Source organism: Nesoenas mayeri (genome assembly GCF_963082525.1).
Source record: "Nesoenas mayeri genome assembly, chromosome: 14".
Classification (NCBI taxonomy): Eukaryota; Metazoa; Chordata; class Aves; order Columbiformes; family Columbidae; genus Nesoenas; species Nesoenas mayeri.
This window is the reverse complement of record NC_137556.1, coordinates 10,764,480-10,789,674: the sequence shown is the minus strand read 5'-3', so window position 1 is coordinate 10,789,674 and position 25,195 is coordinate 10,764,480. Positions and strand designations below refer to the sequence as shown.

Here is a 25,195-nt window from a genome sequence, read left to right as displayed (position 1 = left end):
GATGAATATGTCAAAAGACCAAAAAAAATCTTTCCCCAAATTAAACAAAAGAAAACAAGATCATTGCCATTTGCTTTGTTACCAGCTTACTGTGCACAGATCTAGCTCAAAGTGGAGTTGGATTGTTTGATCTCCATCATACGTTAAGGCCATCTAGTTTGTCAATGATAACTGGGTAACCTGGCAGAGGACACAGATGCAATCTGCAGTGTCCCTCAGCTCTAGGCAGAGACTTAAGTCTTAATTGAACAAGTCAACTGGGACAAAAAAAACCACAAAGCAGCCCACTCAGCAGCCTAATTGTACTCAAACAATTAAACTACCTACTTGATAGAAAACAAATAGAAATAACGTGCCCACTGACAAATGTACACCTAATATCCAGTTGGAATCACATATTTTGCACCTTTGAGATTTTTATCCAGTCATAAAGTCTTACACTTTGTTACACTCATAATATTGCTTACAAACCTGTAGCTTAATTGCCTACCACAAATTTCTATTTAAAAGAAAACACTATAATTCTTGATTTGGAAACAGGAGACTAAAGTACAAAGCAATGGAAAGATACACAGAAGGTTACTGAGGACCTGCATGGCAGAAACAAGGGCTGAAGCCAAATATTCCTACAGAGTCACACTCTGTGGCATCATTCCCCCCTTAAGGTAAACTTTTTTTCTTCCGTTTAATCTCTGTAGACAGCGGTGTGAAGTACTTTTTTATTTATTAATGAGGGAAGAGAAGAGAGTTTGTTTCTTTCTTCTCTCCCATAAAGGTGTTGTTCTGCTGAAAAGCAGAGTTAAGCAGTGCTCCATGGCCAGAGTTTAAGGGTTACTTTAAACTGGGACACAAAACTACTACTTTCTGAGATCATTTCATGGTGTGTTCAGGAAAGTATTGAAGCATGACATTGTATCATTAGGTATAATATAGCCATTGCAGAGGCACTGATTACTGCAATGAGAACTCATTTTCTTTAACACTGCATGTGATAAGGAATGTATAAAACCCCAGGCCAGAAGCACCGTTGTAAAAAGGTGGGCTACGTACAAAAATGAAAAAACTGAAGACACTTTTTGGGGAGTCATGGGAAGAAAACCCCTGACATCAAGTGGGATCAGGGAGCTGCTGAGCACCTCTGAAATTAAGATTTCTCCTTTCTTTGGGAGGTTTCTCATGCTGTAGTCCCATCTGCAAGTTATTCAGGGATGGAGGCAGTTTCCAGCCAGATATGTGACCTGACCCAACTCAATACTGAGAGGCAGAAACACTAGCACTAGGAGCAAGGCACAAGTGTCTCTTTCAGACGCTCATTTTTTAAAGTGGCAAGCAAAAAAAATCCCTCTTCACCTTGACCTGCTCATTGCTGTCCCTCAAAATATACCTTCAGGTGACCCCTTTCCAACATTAACTTCATACAAGGTCTATTGATCCCACACTAATCGCCTGCTTTGACGAATTTAGAGCGTGTCTGTGGCCAACTAACCCAGTTCAGCTGGTATTCACAAAGTCAATCCTCTGCACCATCCACAGCCACACCTCCAAAAGAAATGAGACTTTACAATGCTGTGCAGTGCCTAGATAGCTCTGGAAATTTTGGTCTAGTCTCAGTCTCCACGCCTCCTCCAAGGCACAAGAACAGTAATGCTTTTGTACCTCCCAAGGGCATCACAACGATATTAATTATCTTATTACGAATATTATTTTTAAAACTCTTCGGATCGGCTCCTGTTTCTTATATAGGCTCTTCTGGCATCATGTTAGTAAACAAGAACCTGGGATGGATAGCTCTGTATACAGCCACGCTCCTCAGGGGTTCAAGTGCCCAGTGAGCTGAACATAAAGGGAATTATTTTCATATTTGATCACGTAAATGTCACTGGATATATTTGCAACAACTCACTCAAATCTTTCAGTTGGTACATGGAGTCATATTTGACAATAAGTTTTCAAGATATACTCTAGTGAGGCCTTTATAAGACCTCTCATTAGAAGTAAAATAATTTATACCTTCTTCCACTCCCTGGCATTTTATCACACGCTCCTAGTACTGCAGAATCACTTGATTTGTGACAGGATGGTACATGGTATACACAATATTAATGGAAAAGACACAGGACTCCATCCCTTTGGTGATTTGATGTAATGATGATAATGAAATTTGCTACTGAACCAGTAAAAGATGTATGTATGCATCCTACTGGTAACCAGAACTGTATTTAAAATTATTTAAAACTCTGTTCTAGCCATACATTTCCCACTCCTCTTTTTTCATCTAAACAGCTCCTTTCCTTTGCCCTCGACATTTGCCTAAGCAGGTTCTTGTTTCTCATTTTCACAACAAACTTTTTGTAACACTGTATATTTTTTCTTGGTCTTTCTCTGGTTCAAAGCCTTACCAAATGAAATGGATTGCAAAAAGTTATTACACCAGCAGTTGAAAGTACTGAGCAGCACAACTACAGTGCACACAATGCACACAGTGATGTTAATTATTTATCCGTTCCCAGTTTGATTACATTTTGGGTGGTGATGACACTCAGAGGCTTAATAGTTGCATAAAACATTGTGTTATGTTCCACAGTGTCCTAGAATAAATAATTCTTGAAAAATTTCTCTCTTAGAGATAAAACATACCATTCAGTCATTTATCAGGATTACAGCAAGATGAGGGATGAATGTCCTGCAGAAGTATTTATTTTTAATGATGTCCTACCTTTGAAGAAACAGTCCTTGCTGTGGATAATGTAGATTTTCTTCCTCTGCAGACAGGAGGCTCGATGCAGTTGACAATGATTTTCATAAAATTTGCCATCAGATCCACAGACGGGCATGTAGCTGGACTTGCAATCTTCTATGCATCTGCACTCGGGCTGATCGGTCTCCTTGTTCACGACACACTTGCTCCCCCGGCCGCAGTACTTCTTCTCACACGATGCATGGAGGCCATCCTGCCCATAGAGCACTGGGAAGAGCAGAAAACATCAGTGTGAGCAACGTTTCCCTAAGAGACCAGACCCATCTGCTGCAGCAGCACAATCATTACAGGAGCTACAAGGGTTTCCAAGGAGAAAAGAGCAGCCTTTGAAACAGCAGTAGTTGCAAGTATCTTGGAATTACAGAATCATTTTGGTTGGAAAAGACATTTAAGATCACTAAGTCCAACCGTTAACCCAGCAGCGCAAAATCCACCTCTAAACCATGTCCCTAAGAACCACATCTACATGTCTTCTAAACCGCTCCAGGGGTGGTGACTCCACCACTGCCCTGGGCAGCCTGTTCCAATACCCAACAACCCTTCCTGGGAGGAAACTGTTCCCAAGATCCAACCTAAACCTCCCCTGGTGCAACTTGAGGCTGTTTCCTCTCATCCTGTCGCCTGTTCCTTAGGAGCAGAGCCCGACCCCCCCTGGCTCCAAGCTCCTTTCAGGCAGTTCAGAGATCAGAAGGTCTCCCCTCAGCTCCTGTTCTCCAGCTGAACCCCCAGGTCACTCAGCCGCTCCTATCACACTTGTGCTCCAGGTCCTTCACCAGCTTCATTCTCTTCTCTCAACTTGCTCGAGCACCTCAAGGTCTTCCTCATAGTGAGGGGTCATTTTCACGTCTGTGCTCCCAAACCTCCAGCTCTCACTCCTCACAACATTAAGCACATGCTGAAAATGCTTTACTGAAAAGTGATGGACATGTGGCTGTTTGTTCTTTTAGCCCTTTGTGAAATGAGACCCTAAAATAAAATTCAGTGAGAGTACTCCAGTTCCCAAACTTTGGCCATGAGTTACAATCAGAAAGCAATTCTGAAGAGCTACACTCCTCACAAGGAGCTTCATTTTACCAATGTCCACATTCAGAGTCCAGTTTCCACCCATGAGTCAGAAGCAGAACATCCCCAGGGCTAAAATTCAGACAGGTTTCAATGAAAGCTCAGACAGACAATTGCTGAGAGCTTTTGGAAAAGAAAACAAAACAAACAAGCACCAAGAAAGACTACCACTGAAGTCAAGGGAATATTATGAGAAGATGCTTCTCACTGTAGAAGGGACAACCAGTATCTATCTCTATACTCTGAAGAATGACATATAATGAAAAATAGCTTTTCTTCTTTTAAGAATTCATTGGATTATAATGTTCTGAACATTACTGTCTGCTATTTGATACTATTAAAAGGCTAAGGAAGTTGCCCTTGTGCTATAACATTTCCTGCTTCTGAAGTTTCCTCGCTTAAAGGCTTACAAAAGAACATTATTATAACTCATACAGGACAGGGTACTTCCAAACAAGCCACTACTCAGAGCAATAATTAGCCTTATACCCAATGAAGAGAGTTCCAGGAAATTTGATTATTCTGTGCTAATTGGAGTACACAAAGTTGAGAATTACAAAGGGATGCTGCAAAAGGCATAATTAAGGCAGGAATAAACATTTTGTCGTGCACAGCCCGCTGCCAGCCTTGCAAAGCTTTCCAACAGCCACTGCACCAGACCAGTGACTCAGTCTGGACCAACAAGACCGTTTTGAAGCAAATCCCTGTTGCCTCCATTTGCCAGAAGCAGGTTTGGCTCTCACTGAGGTTTTGGTGTGCACTAGAGATTTCAGAGGAAGCTCAAGTGGAAGCAGTGCTTCAGATGTGCTCCAGCATCCAGTGGGACAAATCCTGCAGCAACTGTAGCACCACAATGTCCTCCAAAATACACCCAGGGCTCTCTCTTATCTTCCAAGGCTTTTCAAGCAGCAGAAAAGTTCAGCCCAGGAGAGCAGGTCAGATCTCACCCAAAGATCCTCCCATCGCATGCAATGGGGATGTGAGGAGCATCAGCACGAGCTACTTCAATCTATCAGTTCCTTTTCATCATGCTAAATTCCTTGCTAACAACAACAGAGCCCTGCTTGTGCAGCATTTTATGGCAATATGAAATGCCCCAGTGTTAAAGCTATGTTTCATCTGCTACTGATCGAGAAGCTAAAGCATGTACACAAAGAGAAGCAAAAGTTCCTACAAAACCCCATTTTGCTTCACCCTGTTAAGCCTTTGTTTTTTATCACTGTAAATCTGAAAGGGAAAAAAAAATCTGTTATCAGAGGATTAACTATTTGACTCAATAACTCATTAAAATTCCTCCAACTTGGCAAGCTCAGAAATATTGACTTTTCCTGACTTATAATAAACTAGAAGGTCAAAGCATCTCTGAGCAGTGCAAAAAGTACAGTCCCTGGAACGTGTATCTGAATATTCTCTATTTGCTTTACTAATTGTTCCAGAGTTTCTGCATAATGTCCTCAAGAATGCAAATTATGTGACCGCTGGGAGACCTCACTGCCAAGGCCATCTGCATTTACAGTGTCTGCTGGAGATCAGAGCAGCACAAAGGATCAGGGCTTGAGGAACCTCTGGCCAAGCATCATCTTCCTCTTCGTGGCAGAACCTGTATCTCTATAAGCACTTGGCTTATCCATCACAATGTGCCACAAAGACAATGCTTTAGAGACTGCTGCCAATGCTAAAGATATTTAAAAACCAAGATTCGGGAGCTATTACCATCTATATAAATGTAATTCAGACATAACTACAGCAAAGCCCTTCTCGTGCTGTCTCGATCACTAAAAATTGATCCCTGAGAGCCAGCAGCAGCTGAGGACTGCACCATGCATCTCACTGAAGGTTATTTCTGCCTCCTCATTCATGGTGGGATGCTCTGATTTAATGCATCAGGTCACATCTGGGCAGGCCACAGCAGCACCCTGCCCCACCAGCTGCCAAAACCCTCAAATATTTTTGGTATTTAGAGTTTTTAATATAAACTTAGCATTACTGAAGACACAGACTATTCCTACTGCAATGGAAATTTTCAGTTTTTTAATGACATATCAAAGATTCAGTTAAACACTACCTTAATTAAGAAAAAAAAACAAACAACAAAGAACAAGATACCTTGGTTTTTCTACATCCACCTGGTTACTACAGAGAAACCACAGAAAGCCTGGCTGCATTAATGCCTCATTTGTTTTGTTCACAGTTTGGTTTATTCTGTGTTCCCAGAGGAACTCCTATTTAAACACACCTAAGTCAGATAAAGGGGTAGACAGGATGCCCGCCTCTCCCCGCAAAAAAGGCAATATTCACATATTCCAGAATCCTGATGCGCTTCTACTAGTCCAAGTCCTCTGCAATCTGTGTCTGCAAGCAGAGTGTCAACATGGGACGTCTTTGCCAGAATCTGATAATGTTGATAGCAGCTCTTTAATTCAATTACTATTTGCATAATCCTTCAAAGAACAAAAGCTCCCCACGAGCACACTCAGCTGTACAGACAGATATTCTGCCCAGTGATGGCATGTGAAACAGAACAGAGCCAGTGGAAACCAAAAGGAAAGGAGGTATTTGATGGCAAAAGCATTGTTGAATTTATCCAGGTAATTAATTAATCCAGAGCGGCACCACACGTCACAGAAAGGGACTTTTCTCGGTCACATCCAGGCTCCCGTTGATCCCACCAGCAGTGCTGGGCCAGGAAGGACACGGGCACCGAGCTCAGCCACACGGAACACACCTGCTGCCACTATGGGGTTTTTGTCACATCATTAAAAGTGACTGAATTTCCCACTCTTACATGGATTATTAAAAACAGAAATGGGAAAGGTAATCGAGTGAAACGACCAACTAACTGCTCACAGCATTCACAGGCCCCACTGTACTGCATGGAAGAAGGCATAATTTATTTAATTTATTAGTTGCAAAGAAACTAATTTACTTAGGTTAAAAAATGTATCATCTTGCAAAACAAACCACTTTTCAACACTAAGTTTACTCAGCATGGCAAGAGACTGGGTTGTTACATTGTATGAAAGCCAACAGGCTAGAAAGAGGAAGCCCACTCACATACACCCATAATAACACTTTACTTCAATTGTTATCTGCCTGTCCCTGAGAAATTTGGAATTTCAATGGGTAACCAACAAAAGCCTGGTGCAGGCAGTAAAATAACCAGGTTGAGGAACTTCTTAAGGCTGCTTAGCAGGCTGCCTTCATCCCAAAGCAAGACTTGAATGAGAAAATGAAGATGTTATTGCCACAATGGAGAATATGCATCCTCCGGCTGCTCATTAATTCATAAAGACAGAAACCTCATTTACCTTTTACATGCCATTAAATATGTTACAGACTACGGCTCAGAATTTTTTTTTGATTCCCAAACACAACGTTATTCCTTGCTTCAGCAAAACTCCCAAAGAGTTCAATTGAGACCAACCAGGCAAACCCATCACACGTAAAGCAAAACCAAAAACCACACAGCTTTATCATATTGCTACACATAAAAACTTTCTTATACACTGCGGAAATGTAAATTACTACATTTACATGTAGAAGGCCAGTTTGCCTTCAAGCAACAGTGAGCTCCTGCAGGCAGCTGGACATCCAGTTTTATTGCTAAAGGAAAAAGTTTAGATGTTACATTAGGACTGGAGCCAAAACTGGAAACTTTAATTATGGGGCACTGGAGACTGATAGAGCTGAAACTGGAAGCTTCTATGCCAAGTCCTTCAAAGATAATGCTGCACCTTGCAAATATAACAAAAATAAAATCAAATCATCTGTAACGTGATGAAAACATTCCATCTCTAAACTTAGCTTGTTACTTCCATTAGGTAAACCAGCAAGGTATCAGCTCACAAGCTATTCATCCAGCATCTTCACACCAGTTTTCCAACATTTTTCCTTTCTCACCTTGATCTTCCACAGTCCAAAACGCCACACCCGTCAGCACTGTTTACTGCTGAAAAATACACATTGCTAGTCCATGCAGATATATACACACAGCTGGATGCGTTCAAGTGTGGTTTTTCACACACCTAGTCACATACTCAGATTATGCACATTTACACATGACCAGACACTTCTCATACACTTGACTTGCTAGAACCTCACTTTTGCTGATGATATGAAGCCAGATGCTGCAGCACGGTGCCTTAAACCTTCCTTCCCCAGCATACCTTTAATACTTGTGGTTGTAAGTAATCAAAGTTCAGATGCTTGACTATTGAACCTGGCTTCTGTTCAGTTAGAAAACACATTTGCTATGTAGGTTATCCCTACTGCCATAAAATAAGAAAAGACATATAAAGTAGGAATTTTATAAAAATCTGCTCTAGGAGTTTCTTGGTTCATTGCATGCCTGGTATGAATGTGGAGAGGCAGAAAAAACACAATAAGCAAAACTAGTGGCTTATCCTGGAGAGAAACACAGAAAATGAGATGTACTTCAAGCACATGTTTTGCTATGGATGCAGACTATTTCATTTCAATGTCCAGGAGCTAACTGTGTATGTGCGTGCACATCTTTGAGCGAGACGGAGAAGGACACATAAGTCTCAGAAGGGAAGGGCAAAAAGACAAAAAAAAAACCCCAAAAAACAAAACCAAACCACCAACCAGCAAAAGGAAAGGAAAATCTTATCTGAAAAAGAGTATTGCAACAAAGAATTATACTGATTACACCAATTCCAAGGGAACTGCTTAATCTGTATCCCCAGTTTAACATGAAATACAAACACAATGAAATTGCTCATCCAAAATCCAGCAACAGTCTGCAGTTATGCTGCAAATAACACCAAGGAAGCACTCAAAATCATAGGCAAGTTTTCTGTATCAATTTTAAATATGAAAATAGAAATTAATATTATTTCTATAGCTGTCAGGACTATGAAACCCAGTAGAGGTGATATCATGAAAAGGCATTTGAAAATTTCAAATAACTACATTATTTCTAGTGTAAATAACCTAATTTTTGCCTCATTTCAAATCCATTTAACCATTATGAGATCAAAAGCTTCATTAATTATTATTTTTGGATGGTATCACAGTTTGTGAGAGTACTAACATGAAAACAAGAGGCAACAGGCAAGTACAAATCAAAAGATTCAAATTATGTAAAGTTTATATGGAGATTACTGAGAAAGAAATGCCAGCCAATATATGAGATCATATATATTTAGATCCTTGCCATGAAACTCTACCATGCACAATTTGCTTGATTATTCTCTTCTTGGAAGAGCTACTAAAGAGGCAATTCATAAAACTGCTCTTTATTACATGTTTAGATAAAGTTATCTATGATAAGTACAGCATATTGAGGGCAATTTTATTATATTACCACTGTGCAGCAAGTATAGACATAGACTGAAATCTGCTGGACTGACATCCAAAAATCAGCACTACATTGGTATATGACCAATATGTTGCCTGCATTGATCAGGAAGATTTAATTTAGTGTTTCCTTGGGCACCTGTATTTACAGCGTTGTGAGCAACCCAGTGAAAACAGGTAGCAGCGTGTGTACATCTACATGTGTGTGTGTACACACATGTACTTGTAATGTACACATTACTTGATCGTTTATTCAATTATCTCAGTATTGCACAGTCTGAAGAATGCAGAAGCTTTCCAGTATCAGATCTGGAGGGAACAGATCACATTAATACTTTGGTTTCTTCGGTAAAACTCCATATCAGAAGAATACACTCTTCTGAAGGAAGGTAGTGAAATCCCCATAGGTCAAGGCTCAAAACCAGTCTCCTTGCCTTTAATCTTGCTCATCAATCTTCTGCCTGCCCCATTCCTTCACTCATACTCTCAGGACCAGCCTTGCTCCTCTCCTTGTTTTCAGTGGTCTTTTATCCTTTGACCAGCACAGCAAGCCCTAGCACTCTCTGGGCTACTATAAAGGACATGAGAAATCAATAACTCAGCGTCACGCATCTTTCTGCTGTTCCTTCAATGACGTTTTTGTGACAGAGACTACGAGGAGGTTCGAATCCTATAATGAAATAACTATAGATGACTTGCCTATTCTCCTGGCGATTTCTCCAATTATATTACCGGTGGAGTTGCTGGACACAAGCTGAACTGTCTAGACCTTCCCAGCTGTCTGCATTATTGACCTTTAATTGTGTCCATCCACGTCACCTCTGCTCACTCTCCTTTTCACCCTGAACACACCATCTCCCCTCTCCTGGCTCCTCCATAATTCGCCCTGAACCCAGAGCCTTCCGCTACCCCAAACCTCCTTGGCATAAGGCAGTAATTTCTCACTTCCACCTATTTTTCAACATTTGATTCCAAAAACTTCCAGAACTTTACCATTGCTTTGATCATTTCTTCCTGGAGGAGAAATCTATAAACCAATTGTCCTGGGCCATGCTGCAGTGGCTGGGGAAGCGCATGGCCATCGCTTATCCTGCCTATATAAAAACTGGGGACATCTTGCAATATTAGCAATGGTTCAAGGACAAAAGATGCCAAGTTTCCATCAAAGGGGTATTCTACAGTCTCACAGAAATCTCTCCTTTTTCTATTTTTTTTGACTCATTACTTTGCAATAAGACCATTCATCAGAAAATAATTGCATTTGTTTCTGTACGCCTATTTTCTCCTTACATATGCACAAACCAAATGTTATTTCAGATTGGACAGAAAGATGTTTTCAGTTTCCTATTTATTTTCTCATTCAGTGCACTGGTTTATAAGGCTCATTGAGAAAAAAGAAAAGAAACAGAAAGCCAGCTCATCGTCATGTTTCTCTCAAAAAACCACATTATTCTGATCATTTATTTTTGGTTGGAAGAGGAATAGATAATGAGCTTTTATAATTAATATCCATTCAGCTTCCTTATTACATTATTCTTGAATGCTGCTTTTAGTTTAAAAAAAATCTGACTTGCACCAAATTGTACGAACACCACTGCAGAAGGTTTCAACACGATTGATTTTAGAGACCTCAGTTTGCATTATCACAGTGATGCCTGTGTCAGCACTTCCATTAGTGTTTCCTGTTCTTTAAGTGGTGCATTCACACATTTGAACCTTAAAAATGAAGTTGCATTCTTGAAAAACATTTTTCAAACTATGTTAAAGCACAGCCTGAAAACATAAAAGAGGTAGAAACACCATCTTCCCATTTCACCCATCTCTCTCACTGCTCGGCTGGTGCTGGGTACAACCTAAAAACACAACAGTGAAATACCCGATCTTCTAGTAACTTCCATATTCCACCTGGTTTTCAGCATTACTTGGAAATACTTTGTGACTCGGAGAAATGGGCTTCATTCTGCTCCACCATCGGAAGCACTCGACTGTGCAAACAATAAGGGACAAATACTCAAATGGAGCTGCCTCCATGAGCCTCTACACCCATCACCCCTCCTCTAGCAGCCAGAAATAAAATTTTCAAACCAGCCCCTTTCTTTAACAAAGAAAGCCCTTATCCTCTAAAGGAAGCAAGAGTGAGCCTGCAAATCCACCTCCAGGGAGAACTCAGTATGGTATGTTAAGACAACAAATCCATGGAGTCTTCTACTGTCACTTCTCCCGCCTCTCCTCTCCCAATCTGGATTAATTATCAGGGACAGAAGCTTCCAGAGGGAGTTTATCAATAGTTGCATGTATCGACAACTTGTGACACTTCTGTCATTTAGTACTATGCAGAAATGAAGACAGACAGCTGTGTGAGAATAAGACAGGATTCATTTTGTGACTTTATTTCTGAGTCCTGATGTTTTCCTATAAAAGCTGCCATTTGTTGGAAATAAATGGAGAGAAAGGGGGGGAAAAATATTAAAGCTATTTAGTCATAATGGGGTTTTTGTTAGTGCAGGTATTTTGTATGTGGGCGGCTTTTACTCCTGGGTGAAGTGTGATGCATGTTTGACTCACGGCTACTTTACTTGATGGAAGTAAAGTAGCCCCAGCAGCGGAATTAGTGCCATTCCGGCAGCACATCTAAATCAGCACAAACTTCCTGCTGGAAACTGTTGAGGTTGCACAGAGTCTTTTCACATTTTTTTTTTCCTTAAGACATTTCATTTATGTTTTCCAAACTAGTCGCCTTAGAGCCTCATAGATTACAAGCGTAGGAATGTTATCACGTAACAGAAGTGCGAGGCGGGAGCCAAACAGGTCCATTATGGGGAGAATTACAATCATGCAACTACTGAACAAGGATGTATTACATCTGTGTTGGGACACAGAAGAAAGGACATTTTTATAAATCAGTTTTGAGCCATTCCTCAGAAATGGAAAGTAACTGGTGGAGGGATCTTCTTACTGACTCCATGTAAGTTATTTGCTTGTCTGTGTGCATCCCCTATTTTCATCCTTAATGAACCATTTCATTTGTGTCTAGGAGAAAACCGTAGCATGCAAATGACCTAAGGAGACAAAAGCCACAGAAGGGGCCCACAGCAACTGACCAGCAGCAGCTCAGCTGCTGCCCTCAGGCCACCTCCAACTCCTTCTCCATTGCTGGTTCAGCTTTGCAAAAGAAAATAACACAAGGAAAAGGTGAATATTGAAGAGATACTGTCCAGTACAGTGTAACAGAAATATTTCTTAGCTCGTGTCTACAATCCCACCATGGTCTCCAAGAGGATCACAAGCTGACCTGCAGATTACCCATAGGACTCGCAGGATATTCTGCATTTTTTATAAGTAAGCCTTTACCTGAAGTTCGACATGGGTGTATGCCAGAGCAGCTGATGTGGTGAGTGATTTCCTTCTAGGTAAAAAGAGAAAAGACATTTGGGCGTAGCACATCCACAGTGATCCCTGCACTTGTGAAAACCTTTCCTGCTGAAAAGGCTCCAGAGAAGGTCAGTGGGACAGCAAGGAGAAAGCAATGAGCACCTTCCATCACCAGCTGCGCTGGCACAAGAGAGGGGGTTCAGCCACAAACCCCACCAGACACCCCAGCCATTTTCCAGCTGAAGCTTCTTTGAAGCTGCTGGAATGATCTAAGGGAAGCACTTTAAAAAGAAATCTATAAATCTATATGTGTTTATATATTTATTTTTTTAAACAGAAAGACCCCCGCAGGGCAAGACCCAACCATTTCTGACCATAATGCGTAACCAAACTCCTCTCAGCGGTGCCTCATCAGATGGAGCGAAGTGCTGCTCAAACCTGTCCCCAGATGTGTGCACTGCCAGGCAGAGTGAGCCGGTTTTAATCACAACTTCACCAAAACATACAAAATACACAACCTATCCCCCAAATTCCCTGACTATAGATGTGCCCCAGCAACTCCCTGTGCTCTAGGTACAGAGACCAGAGTGCCTTCAACCTTTAATTCAGTGCTGGTCAGTGTGAGCGAGCAGTAAATGCTCCACAAGCCCAAAGCCAGCCTGAAACATTGCCACAGCCCAATACTAATCAATAACCATTTGCACACCTCTCTCTCATATGTTATCTTTAATGAAGTTCTTCTCCAAGACTAAGAAATATGGATAAACACTATTTTCTAAGCAATTGCATCCAGTTCTTTTGCACCTTACGTTAACTCTGCAATTCTCCACTGGTTTAATTTTCTATTTGTTGTCTAATTCCAGGACACTGTTATACTCCAGCACTGCTGTATTTTGTGGACACACAAGTTTGTTTCACTGTCTGCTCCACCTGGGGCCAGCATTATCACACCGAAACCTTCATCTTGTATAGGACAACACCCTGACATTTTGGTCACTGTCAGCAAATGCACACCAGACCCAAGAGCCTGTAGTTAACACCAAGCCTTTCAAGGTTCTGTCCTCAGGGCACATCTATTTCTCCCCCCTTTTTGAGGATTTTACTTTCACAATAGTAAAAGAAATTACCTCAATTATCTCTTTCTTAAGGCAGTTTGACTAACAATCCTGCTCCTGAATATCAGATTTCAAGACCTGTTCCTGAGGTAAATACCCCCAGCAGACATCCACTGTCATTTGCCAGTCCTGCCATCACCCCTATCTGCACCAAGCAGTTGCAAGTATATGCATCAACATCTTAAGCTCCTAAATTCAACAAAACACATCTTTTTTATCCCCACTACCCTCCAGCAGTTACTTCTCCCCATGCTTCTTATACAAAGGAGGACGGAAGAATTAAAGCCATTTCTACTGCATTACAAGCCTTTTACTCTGTATTTCTTCTGTGCTGAAGGAGGCATTTTAACACGCATTTCCTTGATGGAAGAGTTATAGGCTATTGAAAGGATAACATGGTAAAATGAAAAACTGACTAAAAAGCCATCTTGAAAGTGAAAAGCCTTTAAACTTTACATACTGTTAAAACTGGCTCAGAGGGTACCAGTACAGAAATGGAACATTAGCACTGAAACACTAAAACTAGCTATTTTGTTTTGTTTTTATTCTGAGGAGAAGAAATAACACTAGTTTCTCAGGTTGAGACTTTCAAAAGAAAAATCCAGAAGAGGTGAAAACAGATAAAAATCAGTAAGAAATTAAGGGTTTCTGCAGTGGTTTATTTTTGTTTCAAACATTTTTAACTTAACCTGAATTTTCTTAATTTGCATCTGTTTTGGGAAACTGCCCATCAGGGCAGAGCCCTGCACCACCAAAAATGAGCTTTATCCCCTCATATGGCATCAATGCTGGTGCACTGAGAGTCCATCCAAAACTTATTTTGCTGCTAAATAAAGACAGCAGCCCACATCTAGGATGCAGGAGTGTTCCTCATTCATTCACGCCAGGAAAAGCACATGGAGAGCTGAATCTGAAATGGCAGATATAAGAGTACATGTATTCACTGCCTTCCCTTTCAAAGTGCTCTCTACAATCAATAAAAACAAGCAACAGCTGATAAAATCAACAAAACATTGTTTGCCTTTGAATACAAAGGCACCAAATGAAAAACAGGAGGGTCACATTTAATAGCAGAAAAGGAAAATCTTTGGATAAAAAGCAGGAATAAGCCGCAATCATCAGTCATCAACATCAGAGTATATTGGTCAAAAACAGCATTATGGGGTTTTTTATTCTTTTAGGAAAAGGAATGGAATAAAACATTTTGGGGCAGGGCACATTTCACATATTGAGTGGAATCATGCGGATACTGTACGACTGTACCAGCAGGAGTAAATGGTGTGCACTGTATTGGACTCCATGGCAAGACCACAGAAACAACTTCTACCAATTTTTGTGACATTACAAACATCTCTAGTACTACCTTTAGTTATGCCAGTAGAAGAGCAGTCTTCTTAGTTTATCCATGAAAGTGTCCCAGAAGCTTAAAAAAAACAAATAAACAAACAAACCTCACAAAAAAAAAAAACCAAAAAACCACACAAAAAACCCCCACAAACTTAAAAAGTAAGGTTTTCAAAAAGGCTAGATATTATTAATTGAAAGAGGAGCAGACCTAAGCAAATACTGAACATCCCATGCTGAGGACACAGCTCTTTTCCCTATGCTTATAGACCTCAAATGATGAATTAATTCATAAGCAGAGAAACAGCTGGTGCTGCCCTGTGACAAGGTACCCAGGTTCTCCCATGCTGCAGGGGCCACGCAGCACCCACCACCATCTCCCCGTGAGCCTGCTGTGCACCTATAAGACCTTTGCAGAGTGTTTTGCAGCTCAGCATTTCAACCCAGGAGCTGAGCGCATGCAAAGGAAACACGGGGACGAGGCAAAGATGACTGGAATGGCCTGGGGGAAAGTTCACTTGCAAAAACATTTGCTTAAGAGGCAAAAACTGTGTCTATTCACCCTCAACGCAGCTCGTCACATTGCGCTGTGGATGGGAAAGGTCCGGCTGTGCTGACAGCCCCCAGATGATGCCACCCTTCCTGCATCCCTGTCTTCCCCGTGCATCGCTCCGTCGGATCAACTGCAGCACAAAATGACTTCAGCCCATTCGTAAGAGGAGAACACATCCAGCAGCCAAAATCCAGCTGGTATTTTGTGCTTGCAGTAAATAGGATTACTGGCAGCAGTGAAAAGTGAAGTTCTCTGCCGAACAACACACTGGGGATGGCAGCTGCTTTCCAGCCTTGGACGGCGAATACCATATTGCCAAAGCTTTCTGTACTAATGGGGCCTATTTTCTCTATAGGAGAGAAAAAAGCAGGGAGAAAATTCCATTTTTATGCTTACAAGTCTCCTACTGATGCACATGTGTTTAACTGCTCCAACTCCCATTAACACCCAGCATGGAGAGATTCAGACAACTTCATAGCTGCTACAAGCTGGGATTGTCCAACAGATAGAGCAAATACTTGGGGACAAAGAAAAAAAGTTTCATTTGAAAATTTTCTGCACAGAATAACATAGCGCAGCTTTGACTCAAAAGCCTGTACATCTCAATGGAAATATTTGTGTCTAGCTAAAGTACAAACCAGAGCTGCCAGCTGTTCCCTTTGATATTCCTCACCGACACCAAGGGGAGTTGCATTTGCAGAGCAGGTCTCTGTGGTGATCCCGGAGGGTGATTTACTGACTCCAACACGACTTGCAGGCACTAAATGGCTGCCTCCAGGTTACCCAGGTGGAAGAACACACACAGTGCCCATTTCGGGGGGGAAAAAAAGGCCTGAAACTGTCAACGAAAAGAAATCCCTTAGGTCTGACCATTCAGTTGAGTCAATGACTGGTCAGTAAGGAAGAGAGAGAGGAAGAAAAAAAAAGAAAATGAGAAAAAAAGCAAGCTGCTGTCAGTGCTGGCGACCACCCGTCAGGGGCTCGTCATCCCAGCTGCAAAAGCTGTCTGAGACTGTCTCTACCTGGATTTGCTATGCACATCTGTACCAGCAATTTTAATTGACTTTATACTGAAATATTGTTGTGGAATTAGATACCATCATGTGAGGTGCAGATATATTTAACACAATTAGTAGCAAATATATGGTTATTAAACATGGGAGTGGGAGAATGAAAGACTCATAATTCAGCACTCTTACTTAAAGCAAATATTGCATTTTGAAAGGAAAAGCAAAGATCTCGCTTCTTCCCTTCTTGTGCATCCTACCAGCACAACTATTTCAAATGCTCTCAACTAAGTAACAAGTGTCTGAATGTATTTGAAAATATAAATTGGGATACAGCAAAGAAAGCTGCTAGCACCAAGCTTTGTACTGCATGGTCCAAAGGGAGTCCACAGCAGGGACAAGGCTGAATGCATTAAATCTCAATTAGATCATAGCACACAACAAAGCACAGAACATTACCATCATATTTGCTCACCCAAGGATTAAGTGGTTTCTTTCGGAGAGGTCTGTGCTTGCAAAGAGTCTTGGGGACCGAGTGGTCCTTTGCAGCAAAGGGCAGGCACCGCTCTGCATGCCTTTAATGAACTGCACCTATTAAATACATCTCATTACACAGTATTTTACATGCATGCATGCAAATGACAGACTGCAGACTGTGAAGAAACACAGCTCAATACTTTGGAAGTGCTTCCAGAGACTTTTTAGCTAATATATCTTCCTGGTGACTGTCTGGATATGCCTAAATGTCCAAAACAGCCATGTAGAAAGAAAAACAAGAAAACATAAAAATAAGAAAAATATAAAAGAAAACGAACTTTGATGGCATACTTTAAAAAAGACATTAATACGATAATGCTCTAGCCATTTTTAAAGCAATGATTAAGGCGACATTATGAAGCCATTATTTGCAAATGTGTTTGTTATACAATGCTTAGTATTAATAAGTCTTCATAATTATGCATGCAAATGAAGTATCCTTGGCATCACAAGCCCAAGCAGCTGAAGTGCAGCTGACAGCCAGGCACACAGCAGCACCCAGCCCAGGTTCCTGCAGGACCAGCCCCGATGCACAAGCCACTTACGGCAGCACCTACACCTGCAACGGGACCTGCAGGAGGATTTATTCGACCACACTGAAGCATTTTTCACCCCATCCTCCTCTGAGACAAACTAAGGTTCACTTCCATACAACTTCACAGCCCTGAAAGACTTTTTCTACTAACTGCTGTGTTTTTTTTCCCTTAGCAATACTTGTCACAACACCTGACCATCCTCATTTCTTCCACCCAGTAATTTCCATAGCTCTAACTTCTGCTGTCTCCACTCCAGGCACAACTTTTGTCTAAAATCTTCCAGCACTGGGCATTTCAAGTGCTATCAGCAACCACAAACTTCACCCAGGCAGCTCTCTGCAAATAGTTTGCACTTTACTCCTAAAGATCAGTTAATGAAGTGCAAAACTTCAGGGCTGTTTGATTAAAGACCTAATGCTTGTGAAATCAATATGCTACAGAGTGAAGCTTTCTTCATATTTAAGCATTAAAAAAAAAAAAGAAGTCTTAAATTTTATGCAGTGTTTGAATGCAACAACAGGAGTGCAGACACACTGTCTGTCAGCATCTGTAGTGGCTGTATACAATTTACAAACACCTGCTGTTAGCGCACCTTAAAAACACACATTATTCAATAAATGCTGTGGAAATTATCTTCTTCAAAGTGGCAATGTCTTGACTTGCTTCTGCAGAAGGGCTATGTTATCAACACATTGCATTAATGTCTTTCAAAAGGTTTCCCTTTCTGAGGAGCAGTATGAGAAGTTGAAATCACAGCAACACCAGCAGCTTTGGCAGGGTCCCCATCAGCTCTGGAGCATTCTACTTTAATTAGAATCATAGAATTGTTTAGCTTGGAAAAGACTTTCAACCTCATCAGGTCCAACCACTAACTCAACACTGCCAATTTCTCCTCTAAACCATGTACCTAAGAACCTCATCTCCACATCTGTTAAATCCCTCCAGGGATGGTGACTCCACTACTGCCCAGGGCACCCTGATCCAATGCCTGACAACCCTTTCCAGGAGGAAACACTTCCAAATATCCAATCTAAACCTCCTCTGGTACAGCTCAAGGCCGTTTTCTCTCATCCTGTCACTTGTTATTTGGGAGAAGAGACCAATGCTCACGTCATCGCAATCTTCTTTCAGACCTGTTCCCTGCCCACATGAGAGTATTCAGTCAACTAAGTATATGGCTACCACACACACGGGCTCGAAAACTTCAAAGGAAGATAATCATAATGTTTTCATTAAAAACAGGAGTTATTATTCCTCCCAACAATGAAGCCTGAAAGACGGTCTCTAATCTCTACAACGGAGGGCTCACTGGAAACGAGACATCACACCAGCTTTCAAAAACCCAGCTGAGACTCAGAGTTCATGGTTATGAATCCTTACAGCCTCAGAGGGTTATGTTGTTGGTTTTTTTTTTTTGCACAAACCTGGCATCAAAGCACCCACCCTGCCCCAGAATAGCTCTGAGTTTCAGATGTTATAACTCCCTTAATGGTTAGGATACAAGCTGTATGTATGGTCACAGCCCAAATGATATTATGCATCCCCTGACTGCACACACTGAGATTATGACTGCTCAGTGCACTCAGCACACACACGGTCACAAGGGAACACTAAAAGCAAATTCTGGGCCTGTCTATCATCCATAATTCAAAAGAAATCAGGGTTAAAAAAAGTGCATGAGCAATTCACATAATTTATATGCTGCAAGTGGGAGAGCTGGCAGGCTCTCGCATAGTGAAGTTGAAATAACGGTAGTTTAACACCAGATGTACCTGCAGCTATCCTGAGCATAATGCCATTAGCTCCATTACAGCGCAGAGCAAACCCTTCCTTAGGTGGGGACCCCCACCCTTGCCCCACCAGCAGCCAGATTAATGCAGGATTTCATCAGGAATGATCAGTCGAGCACAAACTACTTGGTACTACCACCATGAAAAAACAAACAAACAAATAAACAACAGAAAAAGCAAAAAACCAACAACAAAACACAACTTGAAAAGTTTTTTGATGCAATTGATTGTAAAAGGTGCTACCGTTAAAATAAAAGGAGGAAAGAAAGGAAAAAAGTATCAGCATCTCTACTCATAATATGGCCAATCTTCCAGCAATGATGCAAAGTTTTGGACACACTCTTCTGAATTTTGATCAATACGGTGACATTTATCTTTGGAAGATACACTTTCTTCCTGTTGTAGACTAACAAAAAGTATTCTTCTTTCCACTGACTTTACACAAGGGATTATCAAATTAATTCAGTGTGTGTGCACGCTGAGGGGTATTAATTGATTGTTCAATCTAAACCAGCTTTCAGTCAATATTTCTTACTGAAACAAGAGAAAGCTGGAACAGTGACTGCTTCTTCCGACCATCTCCAGATTCATCTACATATATTCATGGAAAAACCTAAACTCCCCAGAAAGGAAGGATCCAATGAACCCCGCAGCAGGGTCAGGTGCTGGGAATGGGGCTGACAGAAGTCCCACCTGTAAATTAGCTTTTTCTACTGATTCATTCTCTGCCTCATCACCCCCTCTGCCATTAGTCATAAAATGACTCTAAAGAGGCAGAATGTAACTGACACAGTCCACAAATCCAGTTGTAAATGTAGTGAATGCCTAACCTAGAAAGCCCAAGTCAAGCCTACAGCCCATCCACAGCTCCTGCTCTTGAGCCAAACTCTTTTCAACGGAGGAATTTTGCAGACACCACATGAGATTTTGAAGAGATCCCTAAAGTGAGGGAGTCAATGAAAATCACCTTCATCCTCTTGCTTTCACAGCACCCTGCACATAGCAGGATACTATCACACCATTATCAGTCTAAATACCACCTTTCTGCAGTTAAAGCTGTAATATCAAATTTGCAGGGGTTTTTGCTTCCTTCATGTTGTGCTCAGCAAGTACAGCTAAGATTAGTTAAAAAAAAAAAATCAGCACAAAGTCTGAATCTTTGGTCAAAAAGTCTCTTTTCACAGCCCATGTGCAGATTCAGCACCTCCGCATTACAAAGATGAGACACGTCCTGATTTATTCTTGAAGCACAAAACTTGGTGCACACACAGCAACAAGAAAGGGATATTCTTCCCCTCTCTGATTCAGCTAACAAGTGTCAGCAGGAAAGTCGAGCGGGTACAATGGGAAGTGGTAACACTGATCCAGCTGCTCCCTTCTCTCTCTCAAAGCAGAATATGGAAGTTAAAGAGAGAACTGAAGCATCAGAAACCAGTCACCTAAAACCACCCCAGCATACCTGAATTTCTCCCATTTTTTTTTTCCCTAGTAGCACCAGCGCTTTTTAATTTCACTGCTTCCAGGGAGATGGATGTCCATCCCCAGATGTGCTGAGCAGTGAGTATACCACATTATCTGAAAGAACAAGGGCCCCTAAGTTATGGGGAGGGTTTTTCCTTTATTTTCCTTTTTCTCCTTTTCCTCTTTTTTCCTTCTCTAGGCCATGATCCAATATTCTTATGTGAGCTCACAGACCACATCGTCTAGACAAACCGCTTGCTCTCTCTCCCCCAGCTGCACCCACTTGCATGTGGAAAACAAAAGGTGCAAGTTTGAAATATGTCAGCGAGCATCCCTTTTAATGCAGTCACATGAACTGCCAGCATAAAGCACCTCACATGGGATTTACAACACACATTTTTCTACTACATGAGGTGGGGAGAGAAATCTGCAAAGGCGGCAGAACATAACTTAAGTTTATTTATGATTTATCTTCTTTCTTCCAGTAGCTGGAGAAGAATTTAAATCAGGTATTTCCAGGGCTTCTCTGAACACCTGAACCTCCACACACCCATGAAGTTCAGTGAAAGATCTGGACTACGTTATCTCCTGACTAACAAAACACAATATATGGCATCCCTGCTGTCACCTTATACTGACATAGTGTTAAAATTAGTGGCACATCTGGAACCAGTAAACATTCCAAGCAAATTAATACGATGAGCAACTCAATGAAAGATCTCTCTCTGAGCTAGATAGCCTCCAGCTGAGTAATGAAAACACGGGGAAAAAAAACACACCAAAATCCCATACTCCAACCTGAACAACCTAATGCAGGACTTCTGCAGCCTCCTGTCTGCACCACAGGGCTTCTCTGCATAGAGGCTTTAAAATATTCCTTAACCTGATCTTTGCTGAAGTCTTTCCCTACTCCTCTCAGAGCCGCATGGCCGAGCAGAGTGATGGATGCCTCACTGCAAACAATAAACCCAAGCAAAACTAATCGTTAGGGAAGTTTTATGCCAGGGTCGGTGTTTGTAGGGGTAGAGGGCATGTCCAGCACAGGGCTGACACTGCTGCAACAACCCCGTAAGCCCTTAGAGGGCTATCGATGGTAAAAAGTTATCCAAAATCACGTTCAGAAGAGAACAAAATATCCCTCCTGCAGCAGCAGGTCCACCAGAGCAGATCACACAGGATCACATCCAGGTGGGTTTGAATGTCTCCAGAGACTTCACAACCTCTCTGGGCAGCCTGTTCCAGGGCTATGGCACCCTCAGAGAATAGTTTCTCCTCATGTTTAGACAGAACCTCCTATGCTTCAGTCTGCACCCATTGCCCCTCATCCTGTCATTGGGCACCACTGAAAAGAGTCTGGTCCATCCTCTTGATGCCTCCCCCAAAGATATTTATAAATGTTGATAAGACCCCCTCTCAGTGCACACTCACCCCTTCGCTGACACACGTTCTCAGAGGGAACTGGGGCCCCCATAACCAACATGGTCCCTCAAACACACTCTGGCCACTGTGTCATGCCAGATATCAGAGTGTATGAACTGTCTGGCCATCACTGCTGCAATATTCAGAGCTTGCTCACCCATGACACCCACCTCTGCCTGGTATTTTGCCTCCTGCTTGTTCTTCCTAAGCTTCTTCCATACCGACTGTAGATGACTACATAGAGGAACACCAAGAAGCACCTGGAGGGGGCCCGGATTTATCAGAGAGACTGCAGGTGCCCCCCACCCCTTCCCCAATCAGCACCACTACACGTGATGCATCAACAAGACCCAACCCTGCTCCTACCCACACCCACCCCTGTTGATTCTTCTCCCTCCTACTAATTTAAAGGTGGTTTCAATCCCAAAACAGCAAAGCCAGCACCCCTTTCATTGGTCTGCATGATGCAATGTCTCACCTAGCACCTATTCTGGAGGTAACTAAAAAGCCCATTGCCAGTATACTTTAGAAATATGCTTTGGATTATACAAAGCATTGCAAACATATAGTTTAGATTCTGCTGTGATTTTCTGGTACTGCACATAAGACTCAAATACATCTTCTGATCAGGTGAGAAAACATACAGATCAGCAATTCCCTGAAGTACACATCCCTATGGGATACAGAGGCCTGGAAACTTCCCAGACAGAAGCATAACATGGGAAGACTTAATAAAAAAACCTTACAAAATTCAAGAAGTGAAGTGCCTTCTCATTCCTAAGGCATCATGAACAAACAACTCCTAGGTTTAACTAAAAGTAGTGCCAGACGAACTTCCAAATGCAATGCGACTAGTTGGAGCCAGCAGCCCCCACTGGCTTTTGCTTTGTAAACACCAATTAGCAAAAATCCATTGACCATTTGTGAATTTGATCCTGGGTAAAATTCTATTCTATTCTGTTTACAACTCATCTTGCGAGAACACAACATTATGGGCTGGGGGGTGGGCGGAATCTAACTTCAGCCATTAGCATAGTGTTCTCATTGTGGTCGGGGTAAACAATGTTTCTGTCTGGCTTGGTGCTATTTCGATGGCTAAATTCCAGATTTCCACCCAGAGAAAATACCCTTCGCCTCCCTATAACATCGGAAATAGCCTTGATATGAAGAGGGTTCATGCAGATCAGCAAGGAGCAGCTGCTGCCACATCCCACAGTGCCACCAGCCACATCCTTGGCCGAGCACCTCCACATCTTGTATAAACATGGGGCTTTCAAAACCAGTTCGCACATGTGAAATAGCAAAATAAAGGAAATTGGGTCAGCATTAAACCACAGAATTCCCACTGATGCTTCAGTGAAGGGTGTCACCTTGGCCCTCCAGCTCCATCGACACATTTCGGCTTGGGGACATCACAGGAGCAAAGCTCACGCAGGAAAAAATTCACAGTGTGACAAGAAGTGCAGGAGAATTGTCCAGTTTCATCCAGAGGAAATGCTGCACCCAATAACTATAATTCTGCTTACTTGTACAGGACTGCATTTAATACCCCTGGTTATCTTTAGCTGAATTTTGCCCCACGTAAAGTATTGCTGAACTTAATGGAAGTGGATTTGGTGTGGTTTGTGGATCGCAGATGCTTCATTTAACACCTACCACAATGAAGGATAAACTAAAAATCCCTTTTTCCTGGAAGCATCATCAGGGTCCCATCCAGAATCACCTGAAAGCAGAGTGAGCTCCACTATTCTATGGCTGGCAATGAGAACTCCTGGTTGTATTTATTCCCTCAGCCTATCGAGCTATATTTAAATCGCTTTCCTCAATAGGAAGAAACTTAACCAACCTGGAAAACAACAAATCAATGCTACTTGCATTGTTTTTCATGTCTAACTACACATTAATGCTGTGTCAGACATCATCAATGTCAAAAGAGGCAATGGACTTTGCCAGAACTGTAGCATTTTCTGAAGGAAAAATGAAAAGAGGGATGAGAAAAATTAATTGCCCAGTACATTTTTTGCGCTGAAACTCCTCTGTGATTTGGGCAGGGCTCCTGCCCCTGGAAACAAGAACTGGGAGATTTTTCCACATTGAGAATATAGATTTCTTTACAGAACAACTAGTGTTTGGAATATTGGTTTCCTCATCAGTTTAAGATGATCCTGAAGGCCCAGCTGGGAGACTGCTTTGTGCAGCAGATCGGGACATTTCTAAGCAATAATATCGAGCCAGAACTCAACGTTGTGCTGTCAGATAAAATACTCATAAGTGTAGCAGCCACCTCCTCACCGTCTTCAAAAAACTGATAGCCTGTGGTATGTGTTTGCCACTCTTTAATCAGATAATTGTTTGCAATATTTTCATGCTCAAGTTAACTCATTTCAGAAGAATACAACTGCACTAACAAGCAAACTCCAATAACATACAGTAAAAACATGCAGTTTTAATGCACATCTTTTCCTTATGTATTTAGTTGCATTTTAAGCTGTTTTTAATTCCATAAGCTATAGAGTTATGTGCGCTGGTCACTGTGAGGCTCCCCATCCTGCAAGCCAAGGTGATAAGGCAAAGTGTCACAGTCAAGTATTATTCAGAGGCAGTAACCACAGAAGCCAGGTGAGTGGGAAGATTTAATTCATTGCTGCTGAATATCAAATGGATATAGAAAAGGAGAAAATGTATACAGCTGTAGGCAAAGAGAGCTGAGTATGGAAGGGCTTCAAAACCAGTGCTTTCAGTTAGCAAATATCATCCCACAAAATTGAGAGAAGTCTGCAAAATTATTTTGTCTTCTCTCACAAAAATCTAGAAGGACTACGGTAGAATTCAAGGAATAAAATCAACCCCTTTTTCCAAGAGGTAATTTAAATATATTTCTCTACTAGCAGTTTGTACAGCTAAGAACTTCTAGCAAACATA

At 41.7% G+C, this 25,195-nt stretch overlaps 1 protein-coding gene across 1 annotated transcript in view; it reads right to left on the bottom strand.

Moving 5' to 3' along the window:
- The window catches only part of FSTL4 (follistatin like 4), a 208,091-nt gene that overhangs the window by 140,554 nt on the left and 42,342 nt on the right, over nt 1-25,195 (bottom strand). The window contains exon 3 of the mRNA XM_080353521.1: nt 2,717-2,965. Within this exon, the coding sequence (XP_080209647.1) occupies nt 2,717-2,965 (249 nt within the window). The remainder of the gene's footprint in view (nt 1-2,716; nt 2,966-25,195) is intronic.